Source organism: Choloepus didactylus, chromosome 27, assembly GCF_015220235.1.
Source record: "Choloepus didactylus isolate mChoDid1 chromosome 27, mChoDid1.pri, whole genome shotgun sequence".
Taxonomy (NCBI): Eukaryota; Metazoa; Chordata; class Mammalia; order Pilosa; family Megalonychidae; genus Choloepus; species Choloepus didactylus.
The window spans coordinates 5432738-5455699 of NC_051333.1; the positions used below are offsets into that span (position 1 = coordinate 5432738).

At 40.4% G+C, this 22962-nt stretch overlaps 1 protein-coding gene across 4 annotated transcripts in view; it reads right to left on the reverse strand.

Annotated features, from left to right (window-relative positions):
- Positions 1–1033: 1033 nt before the first annotated feature.
- LOC119521297 (zinc finger protein 677-like) overlaps positions 1034–22962 on the reverse strand; it is a 34659-nt gene continuing 12730 nt past the window's right edge. For 3 of the 4 annotated variants that reach the window (XM_037819411.1, XM_037819410.1, XM_037819412.1), the window contains exons 3-5: positions 21086–21212; positions 20532–20627; positions 10362–12844 (exon numbers count right to left, since the gene is read on the reverse strand). In XM_037819411.1, the coding sequence (XP_037675339.1) occupies positions 10935–12844; positions 20532–20627; positions 21086–21212 (2133 nt within the window). In that variant the 3' untranslated portion in view covers positions 10362–10934. Of the gene's footprint in view, positions 5924–6366; positions 6574–10361; positions 12845–20531; positions 20628–21085; positions 21213–22962 lie in introns of those variants that run through there. The other variant, XM_037819413.1, reaches the window with a different exon arrangement.

The window sequence follows — 22962 nt, forward strand, 5'->3', positions numbered from 1 at the left end:
GGTGAAAATGCAAATAGGAAATTGGAAGAAACATAAAACAATATATCAATATGTACAACTATTATTGTTTATATTTTATTAAATATTATTAAATAGTAAATGAATTTTTTTTCATGAAATGGCTTCAGATATAGTGTCGAGTGGCCATGGGCTTTTCTGGGGTGGTGATGGCTGGTGTCCTGGGGACAGACATTGACGCTTTGCAATGCACAACCTTCTGTGTCCTCTCTTGCTAAAATCCCTGGTACCCCTTGGCTCACTGCTGTCACCAGGATCCAGTGCCTTTTGGTTCCTCTTTCCCAACTTCACTCTGGGCTCAGCACCAGCAGAGCCCACTGAGAGGAAAACCTGTGGTTGAGAGCCCAGCCTGACCTGGGCCCATGTACTCACATACCAGCATCTCTCCATGGATCTTCTCACAAACACAGTCTATCACATCCTCTGCCCCCTAGTCTCTAGAAGGAGGAGAGACTATGATCCATCCCCAGTCCCAAATTCTCCTTGGATCATGGGATCTCCAAACCCTTCTCAGCCACTATGCACCTTGCTTCTGCCCACTCACTGGATGAGTGACCTGCTTGCCAACCTGTTCCTTTTGGTGCTAAAAAGGAAGATCCCACCTGTTATATTACAGCAGATGCTCCTGGAACTGATTTTTGTCTTCCTGGAGTTCACCCCATCTGATCCGGACTCTGATTCTGTTGATAAATGGTGAATTGTATGATCATGGTTTCCCTTAGCTCTTTGAGTATATTTAAGATAGTAATTTAAAATATGAGCTTCCACAGTGTTACGGTGCCCACAAGTTAAAGTACGAGACAGCCAAACAGAATTTAAAGAGCCTTTATTAGCTGGCCGGCGACTGCTCACAGTCACTCCACACAGGGAAATCAGCGAGCAGCCCCGACCTGTGTGTGCAGGTGCCTTATATAGACAGAAACCGCATCCTGGAAACGCAAGCAAGCTATTTTAACAGAAGCAGAGTTGGCAGTTAGCTATTGGTTACAAAAGACAATTTAGCAAGGTTGGCATTTAGAAATCTTACAAAAAGTTTCACTTGGTTACAAAAAGTTTCACTTGGAAACAGTGCAATTGTTGATTGTTATAACGGTTATGCTTGGCTGATGCGTATAACCGCAGTTTCACTTCCTTCTTCTCATGGCTTAATGCCACTTACACAACATTCTTACTCTGCAAATGTTACAGGCCAAGGGGGAAGGGACCCACTTCATTCCCCACTGGTTTTTAGGGAGAATCAAATCATTGTTTCTTCTGAGGGTAGGTGTTGATATTGAGACTGAAAAACCATGAGTTTTATGCTTTGAATACGCCGTTGGACAAATTTAACTAAACTGTTTATAACACAGGGGCCTATGATTAAGGCTAACATGAGAAGAGCCAGGGGTCGGGCAATTGCTGATATTAAGGTAGTTAACCATGGAGATTGAGAAAATATACTTTCAAACCAATTTGCCTCCTTTTTCCTTTGCTCTTCTCTATCCTGTAGTCTCTTTCGGAGTTGGCTTAAACTTTCTTTAATTACACCTGAGTGGTTAGTATAAAAACAGCATGCTTCCCCCAAGGCTAGACAAAGCCCTCCTTGCTTTAAGAATAGAAGGTCGAGTCCCCTTCGATTTTGGAGCACTACTTCTGCTAAAGAGCTTACGGACTCCTCTAATTTAGTACTGCCTTCTTCTAAGGCTTTTAGATATGGTCAATCTGGGTACTAAGGATTTTAAAGTTTTGGTTCCCTGTGACGAGTGCTGTGGTTTCTACCGCGGCTGCCCCGGCTACCCCAAGCCCAAGGAGCACTAGCACTAATACTGGTCCTCCTCACTTGACTCGTTTGAGGTTAGTTAGCCCGAGGTGCTCCCTACCTCCCTCACCAGAATAGTAATATACTTGGGGAAGGACATGGGTGAGAATGCATAGTCCTGGAGCCTTAGTTTGCATGAGGGTGGGGGGGGTATAAACACAGCATTAACCCCGTTGTACAGGCAAACCATGTTCCTTTGGACGCTACTAAGTAGTGTCCGGTATGACCCGCAGAGCTGTTGCTGAAAATGGTTACAGAGGGACAGAGGCGCAAAAATTAACGTAAGGAGAAGTAGATAGAGGGAACTGAGGGGACTGGAAGCATCGGGAGTTTGGAGGTGGAGGAAGGGGAGTTGCTTTTGGAGATAAGGGGCGGCTCTTTGTGGTGGAGTAAGGACAGGTAAGTGGGAAAGGAGTAGTTGCTACAGGTATTTTGATGTTAATGGGGATCAGGAGGCCGATTGGATTTAAGGTTTTAGGAATTTTCCTTTTCTGAATAGTGAATAACACTCCAGGGTCATATCCTGATACATATAGGCGCAATCCCCACATTTTTCCCCCCAACCACTGGGAATCTTTCCAATACTGCTGTGGTTCAAAAGTAACAGGGTGATAGCTCCCAATTGCACAATTTTTCGTAGGAGCTGCTGGCCTTTTGACCCTTAATAGAGGGTCTACATTTTTCCATTGGGCTATGGTTTCACAACCCCATCTGTAACAGAACTACTCATTTTCTCCCCCACAATTTCTTCCTGTGACACCTTCCTGTGGACAGATGTAATGTTGACTATGCCACAGCTCTTGTTCTTGGGGTAACATACCACAGCCGTTAAGTTTTTACTGCTGATATTCCCCCACCTAGGTCATAGGTTTGACCTGATAAGGCCCAGCCCAGCATGCCTCGAGGGAGGAGGGATTTCTTTTCCTGATTTACACTAAATCACCAGGTTCAGCAGTAGGGGTTTCTTCTTCTGCGGTGTCAGGTTTCGGGCGGTGGGCGTGGACGGCATGATGGATGTTTTTGGAGCTGTAGTGTAAGGCCTGTAGGGACTTGAGAAGTTCAGAGTTAGACAGGGAGGTGAGCTGCTCCTCCCCTAACTTGGGGAGGAGCGGGGGTGGCCTGCCGAACATGGCTTCATATGGAGTAATACCTTTTACATAAGGGGTGCACCTAGCTTTAAGTAAGGCAAACGGAAGGAGGCTCACCCAGTTTCCGCCAGTCTCCAATTTAAGTTTGGTGAGGGTTTCCTTAAGCGTCCGATTCATTCTTTCTACCTGTCCTGAGCTTTGCGGTCTGTAGATGCAGTGTAGCTTCCATTTGACTCTTAACGCTTTTACTAAGTTTTGGGTAACTTGGGCTATAAAAGCCGGACCATTCTCAGACCCCACTGCTACCAGTAGGCCAAACAGAGGGACAATTTTAGCCAATAATTTCTTAGCTACTACCTGGGCTGACTCTGACCGAGTTGGGTAGGCCTCAACCCATCCTGAGAAGGTGTTCACCAGCACAAGTAAGTACTTGTATCCCCCTGGTCCTGGAGACAGTTTTGTAAAGTCTATTTTCCATTGTTCTCCTGGGAGCTGACCTCTTAGGCAGTGACCAGGGGTAGCAGGGGTACTTACATGACTTGGGTTGACTTGAGCACAGACGTGACATCTTCTGCTTACCTCTTTTGCTACCTGAAAAAGCTTAGGTATGTAAAAGTCAGTTTTTAGCAATTCAGCTAGTTTTGTCCCTCCCAGGTGTGTACTTTGACGCGTTTGTAAAATTAAGTTTCTTCCCAGTGCCTCTGGTAGGAGGATTCTAGAGTTGGGGAGGACTTTTCACCCCTTTTGATCATTTCTAGCTTGGAGTTCTTGACTTAGACGGACATCAGAGTTTTAGTAAGTTGGAGCAGCTTTTAGTACCCGAGGTGATAGGAGGGGCAAGACTTGAAGGGGCCCCACTGGTTTTAGGGCTGCTTCTTTGGCTGTCTGGTAGGCGAAAGCATTTCCCTTTGCTTCGGGCGTATTTGAGGTTTGATGTTCTTTGCAGTGGATTATGGCTACTGCTCTGGGAAGCCAAAGGGCTGTTAAAAGTTCTAGTATTTCTGAGGCATTTTGAATGTCCTTTTCCCCGCTGGTTAGGAGGCCGCGTTCCTGACAGATGGCCCCATGCACCTGTGCGGTGGTGAACGCGTATCGGCTGTCCGTGTAGATGTTCACCGCCTTTTCCTTGGCCCATCGGAGAGCTTATTCTGGCTGGATTAAGGAGAAGGACTTGGTACTGAGCAATTTTTCGTTAGAGAGCCACCTGTCTGGGGGCTTTTGAGGAGGGTTTTGACCGCGTGGGGGGTGATGATTTGCAGTTCTTGCCCAAACGTGAGTTTAGAGGCTTCTTTAACTAGCAAGGCAGTAGCCGCAATGGTTTGGGGACAGTTAAGCCAACCTGCCGCAACCGGATCGAGGCGCTTTGAAAGACAAGCCACGACCCGTTTCCATGGCCCTAAGCGCTGTGTCAGCACACCCTTTGCTGTCCCTTGCGCCTCGGCTACATGCAGCTGAAATGGTTTTCTGAGATCTGGGAGTGCTAAGGCTGGGGCTTGGGTAAGTGCCTTTTTTAGAGTTTGGAAGGCTCCTTCCTCCTTATTAGTTCAAGTTAGTTCTGCGACCTTCCCCCCGGTACTGGCATAAAAGAGGGCAGGCTATTTCGGCAAGCTTAAGGATTTATAGCCAGCAATACCCGACCGCTCCTAAACACTCCCGGACTTGCCGCTTTGTCCGGGATGCTGGAATTTGGAGGAGGGCTTGAATGTGTCTGTTTGTCAGACAACATTCCTTTTTTCTTTGGTTATTTTGTACTCAAGATAAGAGGCTTGTGAAACACATAGCTGTGCCTTTTTTGCTGATACCTGGTATCTTAACTGCCCGAGGATCTTCACTTACGGCAAGTAGGACCTTCGCTAATTTTTATTTAAGTTTTGGAACTTTCCCTATTATTGAAGATTCGTTGAGCAACCTTTACCAACTCGCTCAGTACTTTTTTTCTTAAAGCCTTCTAACTTTCGTAACTTTTTTCTTATATCTGGGGCTGACTGGGCAACGAAGGCAATATTAATTGCTCGCCTGTTTTTTTTTTTGCCGCCTCCAGATAAGCCTCCTGGAGGCGCTCTAGAAAAGCAGCGGGGGACTCAGTGGCCCCCTGAGTTACCTCAGTTACTTTGGACATATTTGTAGGCCTCCGCGCTGCTGTTCGGAGAGCCCCCATTAGAGTCTGGCGGTACCGTTCGAGAGCCTCCTTACCTTGATCCGTGTTAGGGTCCCACTGGGGTCGGGTGAAAGGAAAAACAGCCTCGAGATGGTCTACTTCTGTGGTTGGCAGACCGTCTGGTCCCATGACTAGTTTCCATCCCTGGGCACGGATTTTCTCTCTCTCCTCTGATGTGAAAAGGGTCTGCAGAAGTTGTTGACAGTCATCCCATGTGGGCTGATGGGTAAAGAAAACGGACTCTAACAGAGAGATTAGTTCTTGGGGGTTTTGTGAGAAAGAGGGGTTTTGATTCTTCCAATTGCACAGGTCGCTGGTGGAAAAGGAACATAGACCATAAAGGGTTTTGGGTTTTCAGGTGGGCCTTGAATGACTTGTCTCAGGGGTAATTGAGCGAGGACAAGGACCTGACCATGCGGTCAGTACGAACTCCTGGAATGGGTGTGGGGGGGCTGGATAGAGTTGTCGGGGGCGTGGTAGAATCCAGAGTGGGAATGAGGGGTCCTTCTGTACTTAGGGTAGGGGGCCTCGAACTAGAAGCAGCAGGCCCCGGGCTAAGAATGGAGGGTCCTAGACTGGAAGGAGAGGGCCTTGGGCTGGAGGCAGAGGGCCCTGGGCTAGGGGCAAAGGGCCCTACGGAATAAGGTGGGGGCCGTGACAAGGGGGACTATCCTGTGGGGAGTCGAGGACCGGGGGCCTTTTGGGTGGCCCCTTTAGAACAAGCACATTTCGCGCTTTAGATGGTTTAGGTGGTGAGCAATTTTTAAGCCATTTGGGGTGGTCAGTGGGGACGTCGATCCAGGTTTCAATATAGGGAATCTGATCCGGATGTCCTGGTCTTCCATAAATAACTCTTTGAACCTGAAAAGCAATCGGCAAATTTAGGGTGCCCTCGGGGGGCCAACTAGAGTCTGGAAAAGTCAGCCATTCAAGCTCGCAAAGGGTCCGAAGAATTCCTGGGTTGACCATGGCACCCGACCCTGCAGCTTGTCGGCAGAAGTCCCGAAAAATTTTTTTAAGAAACACTGCAACGAAGAGCAAGCGGAGGAAGACAGAGACTGACCCATTGTGGGACTGACGGTTGATAAAACAGAAACAGAACAGAACAAAGACACTAACAACAAAACACAAAACAGAGACTAGGTCTGCGCTAAGAGACCAATTCCGAACCTGAACCAGAACCTGAACCTGAGGCCACCGGCCACCGTCGTGGTCCGAGGCCGGGTCTCGGAGTTGTGGCTGCGTCCAGCCCTCCTAAAGACCCTAAAGGGGTACCCCACCAGACCAGATTAGAGATCTCTTACCGTTGTGGGCCCACATCCAGATGGCTCTAGAGGTGGATTTTTGAATTTCGAGGCTTGACCACTTGGTTCTCTGCCGGGGCTGAGGAACGTCTCTCCACGCGCGCCCCCTGGGGGAGGGCCAGTAGTCAGACCTTATCTCGACTGATGAGCCGCAGCAAACGCCGAGGATATCTCGCTGGGGCCTCCAAATGTTACGGTGCCCGCGAGCTAAAGTATGAGACAGCCAAACAGAATTTAAAGAGCGTTTATTAGCCAGCCAGCGACTGCTCACAGTCACTCCACACAGGGAAATCAGTGAGCGGCCCCGACCTGTGTGTGCTGGTGCCTTATACAGACAGAAACCACATCCTGGAAACGCAAGCAAGCTATCTTAACAGAAGCAGAGTTGGCAGTTAGCTATTGGTTGCAAAAGACAATTTACCAAGGTTGGCATTTAGAAATCTTACAACAAGTTTCACTTGGTTACAAAAAGTTTCACTTGGAAACAGTGTAATTGCTGATTGTTATAACGATTATGCTTGGCTGATGCGTATAACCGCAGTTTCACTTCCTTCTTCTCATGGCTTAATGCCACTTACACAACATTCTTACTCTGCAAATGTTACAGGCCAAGGGGGAAGGGACCCACTTCACACAGGGATAATTTCTGGTGATTTATTATTCATTTAGTGATTTTTCTAAACTATTTGTGCAAAGTCTGTATTTTTTGTTATGGGGACCATTGAATTCTGTGTTCCCTTAGCTTCGTGATCATCAAGTGTTTAGACAGAGTTTTCTTAAATGCCTGGAACCAAAAAGGAAAAAAAAAAATAAAAAGATTTTTTAAAAGAAGACGAAAAAGAAAGAAATAAATAAAATAAGAATAGAAATGATAATGCCCCAATCTCGGCAGATAGGTTCAGTGCTGGGGCACTCTTCTCCTAGTTAGTCCATTAGCAACTTTGCTTTAGCAAACTGTTGTTCCTGCCTGCATGGATCCTGAAGGCTAATCTGAGAATAAGGGTATTATCTTCTCAGACCTTTTCTGAGCCTATTTCCAGTCCTGGGCATGCATTTGGCCTTTTGTTAACCTGGTGTGCTGTATTATGTCCGCCCCCCCCCCCCCAACACCGTTATATTTGATGCAGTCTTGTGTGGGCAGGAAATGTATTGGTGTTGATTGGGGTGGAGACTTCTGATTGGATGTTTCCATGGAGACGTGATCACTCAACTGTTGGGCGAGATCTTTCACTGGATAATTTCCATGGAGGTGTGGCCCCGCCCATTCAGCACAGGCCTTGATTAGTTTACTGGAGTGCTATATAAGCTCAGACAGAAGGAGCGAGCTTGCTACAGCCAAGCGGGACACTTTGAAGAACACACAGGAGCTGAGAGAGGAGCTGCAGATGAGAGACAGTTTGAAGATGGCCGTTGAAAGCAGACTTTTGCTGTGGGGAAGCTAAGAGAGGAAAAACACCCCAAGAGCAACTGAGATTGACATTTTGAAGAGGAGCTGTGGCTTAGAGAGGAATGTCCTGGGAGAAATAGCCATTTTGAAACCAGAACTCTGGAGCAGATGCCAGCCACATGCCTTCCGAGCTAACAGAGGTTTTCTGGACACCATTGGCCATCCTCCAGTGAATGTACCCGATTGTTGATGACTTACCTTGGACACTTTATGGCCTTAAGACTGTAACTGTAACCAAATTAACTCCCTTTATAAAAGCCAATCCATTTCTTTTATTTTGCTTAATGGCAGCATTAGCAAACCAGAACACCTGGTATATTCAGGATCTTTTAAAAGCCCTTATTCTTCTAAACTGATTTCTTTCCAGGCTTTTTGGTCTATTTATTGGTTATACCTGCTGTCGATCCTTGTTCTGGCCTGCTGTAGTCAACACTTGTGTCTTTAAATGCTTTTGGCAAATGCTTCCCAGGAAGCTACCCCAGCTCTGGGAATGCTCACAGTCAGGTCAAACAAAGGCAAGCTTTTTCTGCCTTTTCAGGTAGCTGTCAGATAGTCAAAACACAATTCTTTGGAGTAAGGTCCACATGACTCTCTCACTCTCTCCGGCATTAGCAACCCGTATCAGTAGTGTGGGCTGGTGCCCTGGATCTGGGGTATTGGGGATAGGAGGCAGGCAGTTTAATACACCACAATACTTTTACTCAAAGCTGTGTCTTCTTTCTTCACCAAGTCTTCCCCTGATTGTTGTTTTTGACTAGGTACCTAAAGTTCTGAGTTTTTGCTAGTTTATTTGTTGCTTTTGTGGAGGGATGGAGCCCAAGAGTTTCCTACTCTGCCATTTTCAGTTCTAGACACCATTGGCCTTTCCTCAGTTAAGGTATCCTCTTGTTGATGCCTTAGTTGGACACTTTCATGGCCTTAGAACTGTAAATTTGTAACCTAATAACTCCCCTTTATAAAAGCCAATCCACTTCTGGTATTTTTCATTCTGGAAGCTTTAGCAAACAGGCTCCAATAGGAAAAATGTTTTTAATCTTTAACCCTAACGTTTTTTTACTTAACATTTTTGGGACACACAACGTTCATTTTTCACCTTATGTAAATTAAGGCCAAAGCAAGGCATGGTCTTATTTAGGAACAATTAGGGCATGTGGAAATATATTCATATGGTTCATATTCATGAACTATAATGCAAGTGTTAGGGAGGCAGAGTCTAAAATTGCACTGCCATGTTATTTTCATTATAGACACAAAAATACCCAAGGGACAAGGGTGAGGAGAGTTAACTCAAGTGCTAATTTTAAGTATATATTCCCAAAATGATATGAATGGAAATAAATTGTTAAATATGCAACTAAATCTTGAGAGCCTAAAGGTATATCATATTTGTTAGGAAACGCCCCAATGAGTTAAGATAGGTTTGGACTGACAAAAGGAATGAGTCAGAATTAGGAAAAACAAATTTTATTAACTAAATATTAGAAGGCATTACAAATAAAACTACCAAAATGCATACATATTAGAGACAAAATGTGAATCCTTACAACCACACTTTATTATTTTAAATTACTGATTTGTCTCTTCGATTTCCAAGAAACGATTTTTTCCCCATAAATCTTTGATATGCAATGGACCCATCATTTCCCCTCCATTATTTCTACCACATAACCAGTTGATAATAACCTGTCAGTCTGCTCCCATGAAAATCTGTCTTGCAATGACCTGGCCCACTGTTTCAGTCAGCCAGTGGAACAATGTATTCCAATAATTCACAGAGAACCCGAACATAATGAAACTGTAAGAGGGTACCCTGAACACACTGTGATAATTATGATCATTGCTTTACATCTACTTTTTGCTCCTCCCCATGCTCTCATTCTAATTAACTCAATATTGCACCTTAAAATTCAGTGTCCTTGGCTCTTCCGAGGAACACTATAAATGAACCACACCTAATTAACTAAGCACTTCCATCTTCTTGGAGAGTATAATACAAACATGACAGGTCTATGACAAAGATACAATGTCAACATATTTCAAAATTTCAGGTGAAAGGCATCAAAACTCATGTAGCCTTTCATCAACCTCAATTATAGAATAAAGGTATAGCTGAAGATAACTAGACCTTTCCAAAAATGTCATTACTCCTTTGACAACCATCATTTCATGACTTAATGGCTGTGACTTTTAAACACTGCAGAGTTTAACATCTGAGATTGACTAACCTTTGAGAAAGATTTAGTGACTTACATCACCCTAGTATGAACTCTCTAATGCATGGTTCATTGTGAAAACTGGTTCAAGGATTTGCAAGGTCTCTCCCCAGTATGAATCCTCTGAAGAATATTAAGACTTGAAGTTTGAGTAAAGGACTTGAAACATACAGATATCTCTTCCTCACTGTGGGGGTTAGGGGCGTGGTGCCTCCCCCCCCCCAAATCTGTAAAATCCATGTAAATTTTTTTTCAGGGTTTCAGGAAACCCTCCGGCTGCCTAGAAACGGGAGGTGCTGCCTCACCCATTACTTCTACATTGTGTAGGCTAAACCTTTTTTTTTTTTTTTTTTTTTCTGAAGCTTTCAAACCAGCCTTTGCTGGTCTGAAAATATGTAGGGTTAGACCCTTCACCTTCATTTTCCTTTAGGGAATTATGTAAGAACTTAGATTTTTCTTGTATGATGCCAGTCTACCAGAATGCCTCTTTGATAACAATCCTGCACCCAAAAGAATGCTGCACTTTCTACACATGAAAGATGTGGATCACGTGGCTTATGCAAATGCTTTGCAGTTGTTAGTGTAGATGCAGAAATGGCTTTGCAGATTTCCTTCTTTTTTTTGATATGCCTTATGGTCAACTCACTAACACCATAATGATGGCCAACTGCAGCAGCCATTTTGCCTTAACAAAGCATATTAACAATTCTACTTTTTCCTTCAAGTTCATCACTTTCCTCTATTTTTTGTAATTTCTTATGCCAACCTGCAATATATTGAGTCCATGACGGGGAAAACTGTGATGTAGAAGGTTTAAATGTACACCACATTTATATGGTTTCTCTCCAGTATGTACTGTCTTATGCTGAGTAAGGTGTGACCTTACAGTAAAGACTTTGCCACACTCATTACATTTCATAGGTTTCTTCCCAGTGTGAATTCTCATGACCCAAAAGATGTGAATGTGTGGTCAAAGTTTTATCACACACATTACTTTTTTGAGGTTTTTTTCTATTATGTATAGTCTGATGTTTAGTGAAGCTTGAGGAATGCTTAAAGGCTCTGCCACATTCATTACATGTGTAAGGTTTCTCCCCAGTATGAATTCTCTGATGAACATTAAGAGTTGACTTTTTCCTAAAGGCCGTGCCACATACATTACATTTATAAGGTTTCTCTCCTGTATGGATTTTCTTATGCTGAGTAAGGTTTGATTTCATGCTAAAGAGTTTGCCACATTCATTACATTTATGTGATATCACTGCAATATGGGCTCTCTTAGGTTGAGTAAGGTTTGGATGCTCATTTAAAACTTTGTCAATCACATTATTTTTATAAGGTTTCTCTCCACTATGAATTCTTTCATGAATCCTGAGGTCATACAATAGCCTAAAGGCCTTGCCACATTGAATACATTTGAATGTTTTTTCACCAGCATGGATTCTCTTATGACACAAAAGATCTGAAAGTTTGCTAAAAGCCTTACCACACATACAACATTGGTGTGGTTTTTCTCCAGGATGTATACTGTGCTGTTTAGTGAGGGTTGAGGACTGTTTAAAGGTTTTGTCACAATCATTACATTCATAAGATTTCTCTTCTGTATGAATTCTCTGATGGACTTTAAAGGTTGAAGCTTGCCTAAAGGCCTTGCCACATACATTACATTTATGTGGTTTCTCTCCAGTGTGAATTCTATTATGCTGAGTAAGTTGTGAACTCACAGTAAAGGCTTTGCCACACTCATTACACTTAAAAGGTCTCTCTCCAGTATGAATTCTCTTATGTACCCGAAGGTGTGAACGTGCAGTAAAATCCTTGGCACATTCATTACATCTGTACAGTTTCTCTCCAGTGTGAAATTTTTGGTGACTCCTGAGGCCAGAGTGGTGCTTGTAGGCCTTGCCACATTCAATACATTTGTATGGTTTCTCTATAGTATGAATCCTCTCATGATTCCAAAGGCGTGAACGTATAGGAAAATCCTTACCACATACATTACACTTATACTGCTTCTTTCTAGCTTGGGCTTTCTGATGTCTCCTGAGATCTGAGAGGCGTTTATAGGCTTTGCCACACTCATTACATTTGTAAGGTCTCTGCTCAGAATGAATTCTCTGATGAGTTGTGAGCATTGAACACTGGCTAAAAGTCTTCCCACATTGATTACATTTGTAAAGGTTTTCTCTAATGTTTATTTTCTGTTGTTGTGTAAGCAATGAATGATGTTTTATGAAAACCTTCCCAAATATACTGGAAATGTTCGTTTTGCCATTAGGAGTGATTCGTTGAAATGTTGAAACTGAGGAAGAATTTTTGATAGACTTCTCAACTTGACGACTACGTCCATGAATTTTCTCTTCCATTTGAGTTCTCTGATGTTTAGCTGGCTGTGACTGAAAACTTAATCCAGGCCTAGTTTCAAAACATTTCATATACTTGTTTCCTGCATAGCCTGTATGATTTTTTAGTTTTAATAAATGCCTTATACATGCTTTGCCATGCTTGAAATATTGATGGGCATTATTTCTTATGGAAATACTCTGCTTCAGAGGGAAATTGCTGGAGGATTTTTCATACTGTTGACCTTTTCTAACAATGAGGTTTTCGTTATGAGTTGTAGGTACTCTTTTGCAATTTCTCTCACCATACTCTGACTGACTCTGAAAGTCTTGCATGTTTTCCTGGATTTCTCTAAAGTTAAACTCTTTGATGGTATGGCTTTCATATCTTTCCAATATGATTAACTGGTATAATTCACCCTTATTATTGTCCTCTTTTAGTGATAATTCCTTGATCGCACAGCTAGGAGAGATATCTGAAAGATATAAAGAACCATAAGCTTCCTATTAACAAGAGTTGGAAGGTAATTTTATATTGAGAAACAACATGTGATAAATAAAAACTAGAGGAGCAATCAATGAAATTGAAAACCGGCATAGAATAGACAAAAATAAAAACCAAAAAGCTGATTCTTTGAAAATATCACTAAAATTGACTAACCTCTTCCCATGCTCAACAAGAAAAACAGAGAAGGCGCAAATTACCAAAATCAGAAATGAAAGCAGAAACGTGATCACTACTAATCCCATGGACATCAGACAGATTTAAAAGAATATTATGAAATGTCCACAAATCTGATAACATGTAGAAAAATGGACAAATTTCTTGGAAGATACAATCTACAAAAACTCATACAAGGAGAAGCAATGTGACAAGGCTTTCATCTATTAAATTTAATCAATAATTAAAACAGAAAGCAATAGACCCAGATGGAAGTTTCACTGGTGAATTTTACCAAATATTTAAACAATTGATACAGATTGTTAATTTCTCCAAAAAATAGACATAGAAGGCACCTTTCCTAACTTTATTTTGAGAAGGCAGTATTACTATACTTAAAAAAACAGGTTTCAAGAAAAATTATGGATCAAAATCACTCAAAAACATACATGCAAAAACCCTTAACAAAGTATTAGAAAACTGAATCTGACAACGTATAAAAAGAATTATACACCATGACCAAATGGGATTTATTCCAGAAATGCAAGAGTGGTTTAACATTCAAACAGTAATTAATGCAATCCATCACATCACCTGGCTGTAGAAGAAAAATCATATCACATTAACAGACACAGAAAAAGCATTCGATAATATCCAACACCCATTGATAAAAATTACTGGCAAACTAGGAAAACAGGGAATTCCTCAATTTGATAAAGAACACAAGCAAAAAACTTAGTAAGCATCATACTTAACTGTAAGAAACTAGATGTTTGCCCCCTACAACTGAGAAGAAAATAAGGATGTCCCCTCTCACCATTCCTACTCAACATCATACTGGAAGTCATACCTAATGCAACAGCACAAGGAAGGAAATAAAGGGAATGCAGATCTGGAAGAAAGATATAAAACTGTCCTTGTTTGCAGATGATATGATTGTCTATTTAGAAAATCCTAATGGATTGACAGAAACAAAACAAAACAAAACAAAAACCCTACTGGAACTAAGAAGTGATTAGCAACATTGGCAAGATACGAGGTTAATATACAAAAGTCAACTACCTTCCCATATACCAGAAATAAACGACAGGAATTTGAAAATACATCACTTCCATGAGCATTAAAAAAAAGTACTAACCTATAAATCTAAGAAAATACAAACTACAAGTGTTGGAGAGGATGTGGAGAAACAGGAATTGTCATTCACTGCTGGTGGGAATGTAAAATGGTGCAGCTACTGTGCAGGACAGTCTGGCGGTCCCCAAGAAGATAAGTATAGAACAGCCATATGCTCCGGCAATCCTACTCCTAGGTGTATACCCAAAAGAACTGTAAGCAAGGATGGGAACAGACATTTGCATACCGATATTCGTAGCATTATTCACAATTGCCAAAAGATGGAAGCAATCCAAGTGTCCATCAACCAATGAGTGGATAAACGACGTATGATATGTACACATGATGGAATATTACTCAGCTATAAGAAGGAATGAAGTCCTGATGCATGCGACAGCATGGATGAACCTTGAGGACATTATGTTGCATGAAACGAGCCCAACATAAAAGGATAAATACTGTATGATCTCCCTAATATGATTTAATTATAATCAAACTCAGAGAATTAAAATCTACAATATAGGTTACCATGAATTAGAATGAGGGTAGAGAATGGGGAGCTGATGCTTAGTTTGTGCTGAATTTTTAATTAGGTTGATTGTAACTATTTGGAGTTGGGTAAAGGTGATGGTAGCATATTATTGTGGGTGTAATTAACAGCGATGAATTATGTATGTGACATGGTGGAAACAGGGTAAGTTTCGGGTCATGTATGTAAGAAGGAAAGATATAGGATAAAACATGGGACCGTATAACATAACGAAACTTGTCATGGACAATGGCTGGGGTTAATAGTACAAATACAAGAATGTTCTTCCATGCACTAAAACAAAGGTACACCACTATTCAAGGTTTTAACAACAGGGTAGTATATGGGGGGAAAATGCAACTAATGTAAACTATGGACCATATTTAACAGTAATATCTAATATTCATCAATTAATAAGGAAGTATGACAGGTATCATGTTTTTCTTTTTGGAGTAAAATGTTTTAAGATTGACTGTGGTGATGAATAAAAAAAAGTATGTACAACATCTATACAAAGAAAACAACAAAAATCTGAAGAAAGAAATCAAACGAGCTAAATAAATGAAGAGATATTCCACTTATGTATAGGAAGACTTAATATTATTAAGATACGGACTGCTCCAAACCTGATCTATAGATTCAACATGATTCCAACCAAAATTAAGCAAGCTATTTTGTGGATATTGATAAACCGATTCGAAAGTTTAGATGGAAAGGCAAAAGAACCGGAACTGGCAACACAATACTGAAGAAGAACCAATTCAGAAGACTGATGCTACCTGACTTCAAGATTCATTAATAAGGCTACAGTAAGAGAACCCAGAAACACACCCACACAAATAGTCAACTGACCTTTAACAAGGGAGCAAAGGCATTTCAATGGAGAAAGAAGTTTTTTTTTTTAATAATGGTATTTGAATGGACACTCACATACTAAAAATGAATCTAGACACGGATCTTACACAATTCACAAAAATGAACTCCAAATGGATCATAAACCTAAATGTAAAACTATAAATACTGCCACATAAACACATAAATTGTGCCATATTCACCTGTATTCCCCACTGGAAGTTAGTATCTGGGAAAAAAAAATACAAAACTATAAATACTCTAGCAGATAACCTAGGGGAAATTTTAGGTGACCTTGGGTTTGGCAATGACCTTTAGATATAACACCAAAAGCACACTCAAAAAGAAATAATTGACAATTCATTAAAATTAAAAAGTTTTGCTCTGTGGAAGATACTGTTAAGAGAATGAAAAGACAAGCCACAGATTGGGAGAAAATATATACAAAACATGTCTCGATAAAGACCTGCATCCAAAATATACAAAGAACTCTCATAAATCAACAGAAAGAAAACAACTCAATTTAAGAAATGAGCAGAAGAGCTGCACCTCCCAAAGAAGACACGCAGATGGCAAATAAGCACATGAAAAGATGCTCAGCATATGTCATCTGGGATTTACAAATTAAATCCATAATGATACACCACTATTTACCTATTAAAATGACTAAAATGTAAAAACCCTACAATACCAAATGCTGGCAAGGATATGGAGCAACAGGAACTCTCATTCATTGTTGTTGGGAATTCAGCTACATAGGTAGAAGTTATAGGTAGGTTTACTATATGATACAGCAATTGTACTCATATGTATTATTCACCCAAATGAACTGAAACCTGAAGTGAACACAAAAACTTGGAAATGAACTTTTATAGTAGCTGTGTTGATTACTACCAAAAACTGGAAACAACCAAGATGTCCTTCAACAGATGAAAAGATAAACAAGCTGGTATATCCACATAATGGAATATTATGCAGTGATAAAAAGAAATGAGCTATCAAGCCATGGCAAGACAGGCAGAAACCTTAAATGTATATTGTTAAGTGGAAGAAGCCAGTCTCAAAGGCCACATATTGTATGATTCCATTTATACAATATAAACAGTAAAAAGATCAGTGGGTGATACAGGTTCAGGGGAAAGAGTTGAACTGGTGAAGCAGAGGGAAATTTTAAGGGGCAGTGAATACTTTAATGGTGGGTACATGACCTTATGCATTTGTCAAAACCAATAAAACTATACAACACATACAGTGAACCCTGAGGCAAACTATGGACTTCAGTTAATAATGTATAAATGTTCATCGATTGTAATACATGTATCACACAAATGCAAAATTTTAATAACAGGGGAAACTGTGCATGGGGTGGGTAGAGAGAAGCTACATGGAAACTTTCTGAAAAATTATTCTATAAATCTAAAAATGCTCTAAAAAAGTCTATTAAAAATATTACATAAAAAAACAATAAAATCAGAATGAACAGAGTTTTGAAAGTTCTCAACCACAGTGTTCAAATGTGTAAGAACACAGAGAACAGGATTCCTCACTAAAGACAGGGTGGTGACACATGATCCAAATGATTTTCATAGAAGTCTAGATCCAAACAGCCTTTGAGCAACTCATTCATAACATGTAGTTCATTAGCCCTGAAAGAAGGGATATTTTTCCACAGCCACTCCAAAGAACACATCAATTTGTGGTAGATATAAGGATGTCTCCTATTTGAAGAGACATAGGTATTATATTAATGCATATTTGTGGTCCAATTTTGTACACTAATAAATGATATAGCATAGATCTATAAAATGTAATAGTAAAAAATCCACAACAATCTTATCTAATGAAGTAAGATAAACAAACAGCAATTCAGAATTGCAAAATAAAAATGGCCTGGGAAAATAAGGAAGAATTTAATAAAATGCTATTGGAAGAATGATAAAGTATTCTTCTGAATATTTGACAAAACTTTCTATACCCACGCAGAATGGGCATTTTGGAACATTAACAATTGTTACGTGTGATACTGAAAATGCATTATCTGTAAAGCATAAAAATATTAACAAATACTTCCGTAACCTGAGACAATCCAGCAGGTAAATAATAAGTAACTACAATTATAGAAAATTAGTCTTTGGAATTCTAATTCTCCATTAAGAATAAAATAATTATATTCCCAAAGGAGCACATAATATGAAAATTGGAAAATATGCTTAGAACCACTGACTTTTCAAACATAAGGGTCAAGCAAATATGTAATGTTATAAAGATTAAGAATTGTGGAAGGGTGATGTAAGCACAAATGGCAGAGTAGGGAACCCTCAAATGATCATCCCTCTATAAAAACAAGAAATAAAATGGCAAAAACTGTCAGAGACTACTTTACCGAAACTCGGGGAACAATTCAAAGGTTCGCAGCGATCAGGTGACTGCTTAATCAAGAAAAGGCATTAGAATCTCAGAAGGAAAGTTTTTGGACATTTTAACCATACTCTGTCACATCCCCTGCTCCTCAGATTGGTGGCGGGTCTTGAAAATGACAACCCACAATCCCAGTGCAGGTTCCTAACACGGGAGGGGACGATGGACCATCCTCCAATTACTGGTTATATGTTTGATCTGCCTGGTGGGTCCCTGAAGAATTGGCTCGAAGGGCTAGGCTTTATTTCACCCAACTCAAAACTCTCCCTGGGTAAACGTCTACCCAGGGGTTGTTTCTAGAAAACATTTAAAGGCAAATGTATTAGTCACTGCTGTCTTGGCCAAGACATAGCAGTTGTAGCAAATGAGGGCTTACATGAAAAGCCTGGCAAGATACTTTGGGGAATAAGGTCTTTGAAAAGCTCTAATATATTCCTGGGAATCTAGAAGGCCACACACACGTCTACATCTGGGTGCAAGCTGAAAAAAAGATCTGAGAAGCCCCTGAACTCGCACCTCTGGTTGAATTACAGGCTTTGCACAAGTGGAAAATAGAGGCTGTGAGAAGTGTAAAATGACTGGATTAATAAGGTTAACAATGGAAAAATATACTTTAATAGTAGGTACTAAATCAGGTGAAAAAGAAGTAAAAGAAATAACTGAGACTGTCTTTTCACAACATTTTGAAGGTTGTATAGGTTTTGAGGAAACTGCTGCTTAGTCACAACCCTTAACAACACTCAAGGAGGAAATCCTCTTGTATAATATACAAAACAATACTTAATTGTTCCATAAAACGGACCCCCAAATTATAGCTATAAAACAAAGAACACTATGAATATCATCACAGATATGTAATTGATTAAATCAATTAAAAACTTCACTAATACTACATAGCAATTTGTAAGATGAAAGCAACACTGACTTAAAGAAACAAATCAGGGTAGAGTTAAATAATATAGGCATTATCAAACTTCAGAAATTTCCTCAATATGATGCATCAAAAATGTATTTACTGAGGCAGAGGTCATTGATGACAGGAGTAATGATGGGAGTAGACACCCAACTAGAAGAGGGAATGGGAGGGATGACATAGTTCCAAAAAAAGAATTATTAAATGTATCTTCTGGCAAAAAACGTTATCTGAGAAAAAACGTATTTGCTGAAGAATGAACAATGGCACATACATGGATAAACAATGTGGCGTGAGCAATACTTTGGACAATGACCTTGTAGATATGAGGTTGTAAACTTGGTTCTCCTTAGGATAAATTCCTATACTGTGATTGCCAGCTCAAAGGAGATGGTCATTAGCATATCTGATCAATATTGCTACACTGTCACTGGGAGACACTTGTGTAACATTCCAAAAAAGTAACAGACAAGAGGAACCACGTATCAGTAAGGCTGTTGTGATACTTTCCATCTCGGCATCCCGGGACATGCTGACTCCTTTACTCAGTGGCTTTGAGGGGGCACTTCTGTATGCAGCAGGGTGAAATTATAACACACCGAAGTTAAAGTGTTCTTAAAAAATTTTTCTGTTACCCAGTATATCCCAACCACAGGAGAGTGCATCAGAAGTTGTCTATCACCTAAAAGGTGGTTGTCACAACATTTCTGTTGTGAAGATGCAATTTTAGACCCTAAGAATGTGTACTTCAAAGTACGTTTTGGAGGCAAAAAATCATTCAAACTTGGGAGAATATGGAACCAGTTAAGAGCCAAAGTTTGTCTATATTCATTCCGTGACTAACTAGTTAAAGCACTGAGAGGGAGAAATATACAAGATATGGGAGTAAAGGAAGGGGATCAGATTTTGTGGGGATTTTGAGAAGAGACAGTATGTTTTGCTCACAAAACCCAGGCTGAGCACCTGATGAGACTGCCATATGGTACCCTGTAGAACTGGGGAGCAAATAAAGGATATCATTTTCCACTGTCTTTACAATATAGCTGAGTAAGTCTCAAAAGATCCATCCCACACTCCACTCCCCTTTTACGCATACTCTAGTCACATTGCAAAATCAGAAATAAAGAAATGGTTGAGGTGTCTGAACAAGCAGAGAGGGCTTAAGACAGTCCATGCAGTTTTCTGGGATCTCAAAGGAAACAGAAGAGGAGCTGATGTTTTTCCATTCCATATGAAGATTTCCAAGTATGTAAAATGGGGATGGGACCTGGAGAAGGCATGAAGCCAGAACTAAGGAAGCTTCAACTCTGATCTGTGTTAACTGAGATCTGAGCTTTGAATGAGAGATCATGGAGAAAAGAGGCCACCCTATAAACAGCCTTTCCTGTGTCTCTCAAAGTCAAGGTATCCAAGAGGTTATAGGGAGCAGATAGTAGACTGTTGTGGGGCATGATAAAGGCTTTGCCTTGGTCTTTGCATGAGCTACTGGAGGGTGGGAGGATGATAGGTGTGGGTGGAGGAGGGAATTTTCTTTGAGAGCTCACAATAAACCTTTGTTTTCCCACAGGCCTCTCTCATATGGGAAGAGTTCCCCAAACACTATTTAATGTCCCAACTTCTCCTGGGCCCATGTGAGCTCTTACCTGTTCACACCTTTGATACATTCCCACTCACCTGGTTTTGTTGCTATTTTCACCTCACTCTTCACAGTCCAAGGCTTTTCCCCTTGCTCCAAAACAGGGATGATATTCAGCTCAAAATAAGAGATTTCTGCATATAAGAAAAAACACACATGACATACTATGGCTTTTTCAGAATACAATCCCAGTTCTTTGTCAGTTGAGGAGAGAAGAAATTACTGACGGTCTAGAAAAATACTTCACAAGTTCATTCACTGACTGTTTCCTCCTGAATGCATAGGGAATATTTTAAATATGCAGATTATCTATGTCTCTTCAAAGATTGACTGAATCAAAAGTACAGATGTAAAACCAGGGAACCAGACATTATAAAAATTAGCTGTAAGTATTTGTATTTTCTCAAGTTCTGGAAACAGTGCAAGGCTAGCATGAAGCATATAGAGCATATGAAGAGAGGAAAAGGTTAAAGTCCCAAATGTGGCAAAGCAAAGCAGGGGGAGGGGAAGAGGTAGTTACAAGAGACTCCAAAAGGTGATGCAAAAGACACCCAAGGGCAGATACCGACTTCTGGAGGGAACTGAAACTCACTCAGGGAGACCAGGTTCCTGTAGTTCTCCAACGTCACGTCCCTGTACAAAGCCCTCTGCTCGGGGTCCAGGCATTCCCACTCCTCCTGAGAGAAATCTATGGCCACATCCTGGAATGTCAACGGTCCCTAAAATGAAAAACATTTCAACAAGGGGTCTCAGGAAGAGTTCTTACCTCCCACAAAATCAAAGTAGGAGAGAGGTGCTAAGGAATGATTAGATTGAAGAGAGTGTTTTAACAGATCTAAGTAAGATAATTTTGAGCAAGTTATATATATTCCTAACTCTATTACACTTTACCATCAGAAGATACGAATTTCATTAAATCACTGTGGATGTCACATTTTTTTTAGACAATAAAAGAACAAGGGAAAAAAATTCAACACAGGGTCCTCTATATAGATATGCTAGATATGATGTTCTACACACCAAGTGATACTCAATTTCTCAAAGAGCTGGAGCATGTATGGTATCCCCAGGGACGACAAAGTCCAAAGTCCAAAAGGGGCTTTAAAAAGAGGTTAGAATTAAAAAAGTAGGATCACGATTGTGCTGGTTTGGATGTATTATGTTCCCCCAAACACCATGTTCTTTGATGCAATCTTGTGGGGACAGACGTATTAGTGTTGATTATGTTGGACTCTTTGGATTAGGCTGTTTCCATGGAGATGTGACCCACCCAACTGTGGGTAATACCCTTGATTAGATTATTTCCATGGAAGTGTAGTTCCACCCATTCAGCATGGGTTTAAATTAAATCACTGGAGCCCTATAAATGCTCAGATGGGATCTTGGAGCTGCAGCATAGAGAGACATTTTGAAGACAACTGTTAAAATCTGACACTGACATTTTGGAGAACACCATTTTGAAATGCACCTTTGGAGCAAGAAGATGCCAGCCATGTGCCTTCCCAGCTAACAGTTTCTCTGGATGCCAATGGCCTTTCTCCAGTGAAGGCACCCTACTGTTGAGCCTTTACTTGGACATTTGCATGGCTGCAAGACTTTAACTTTGTAACCAAATAAACCTCCTTTATAAAAGCCAATCCATTTCTGATGTTTTGCATAAAAGCAGCATTAGCAAACCAGAACAACGATAATAACAATAACTAAAAGTTTGTGACCACTTCTCCTGTGCTAAGCATTACTCAAAATGCTTTACATGTATTAACTCACAAGACGACTTAACGGCCCATTAGAAAAAGATCTGTTTCCACCTTGCAAGGAGACAACAGTGTCACAGAAGAGGTAAGGAACTTGCCTCAGGTCCAACAGCTAATAAATGGCAGGGCCAGCACCTGAACCCTGTGCTCAGGCTTTAGAGCACTGTTAAATCACAGATATAGTATTAAAAGTACACTGATGAGAGAGATTCCTCACAGAGAAAACTTGGAACAAGTTAAAGGCTAAAAACATGGAAGGGAATAAAGAGCATCGTAAATATGCACACATACAGGCTTATACACCACGAATTACTATTCTTACTGCTACTAACTCACTAACATGATGGCGCTAAAAAAGTTTAAGGATGTGGAAAACATTTAAGACGTAATTTCAAAAGTTAAAATAAATATAAAACTTATTCATGAAATAAGGTATCTTTGTTACATATCATGCACACAAACTCACTGAAATTAACTAAAATAAAAGTAGTTGTCTACAAATGATTAGATGTTTTTTTGGAACAAATCTTAGTATCTGTTACTCGTGCATTTCAGCATTTTTGGTGGAACAAACCAATTTAAATTAAGTTAACATAGTAAAAAAATCTGTACAGAAATGAAAAAATATATATTAAAGTTTAACACCAATCTCTATGAAATAGAGACATATATACACATAAATATATATATATATATATATACACACAATTTCATC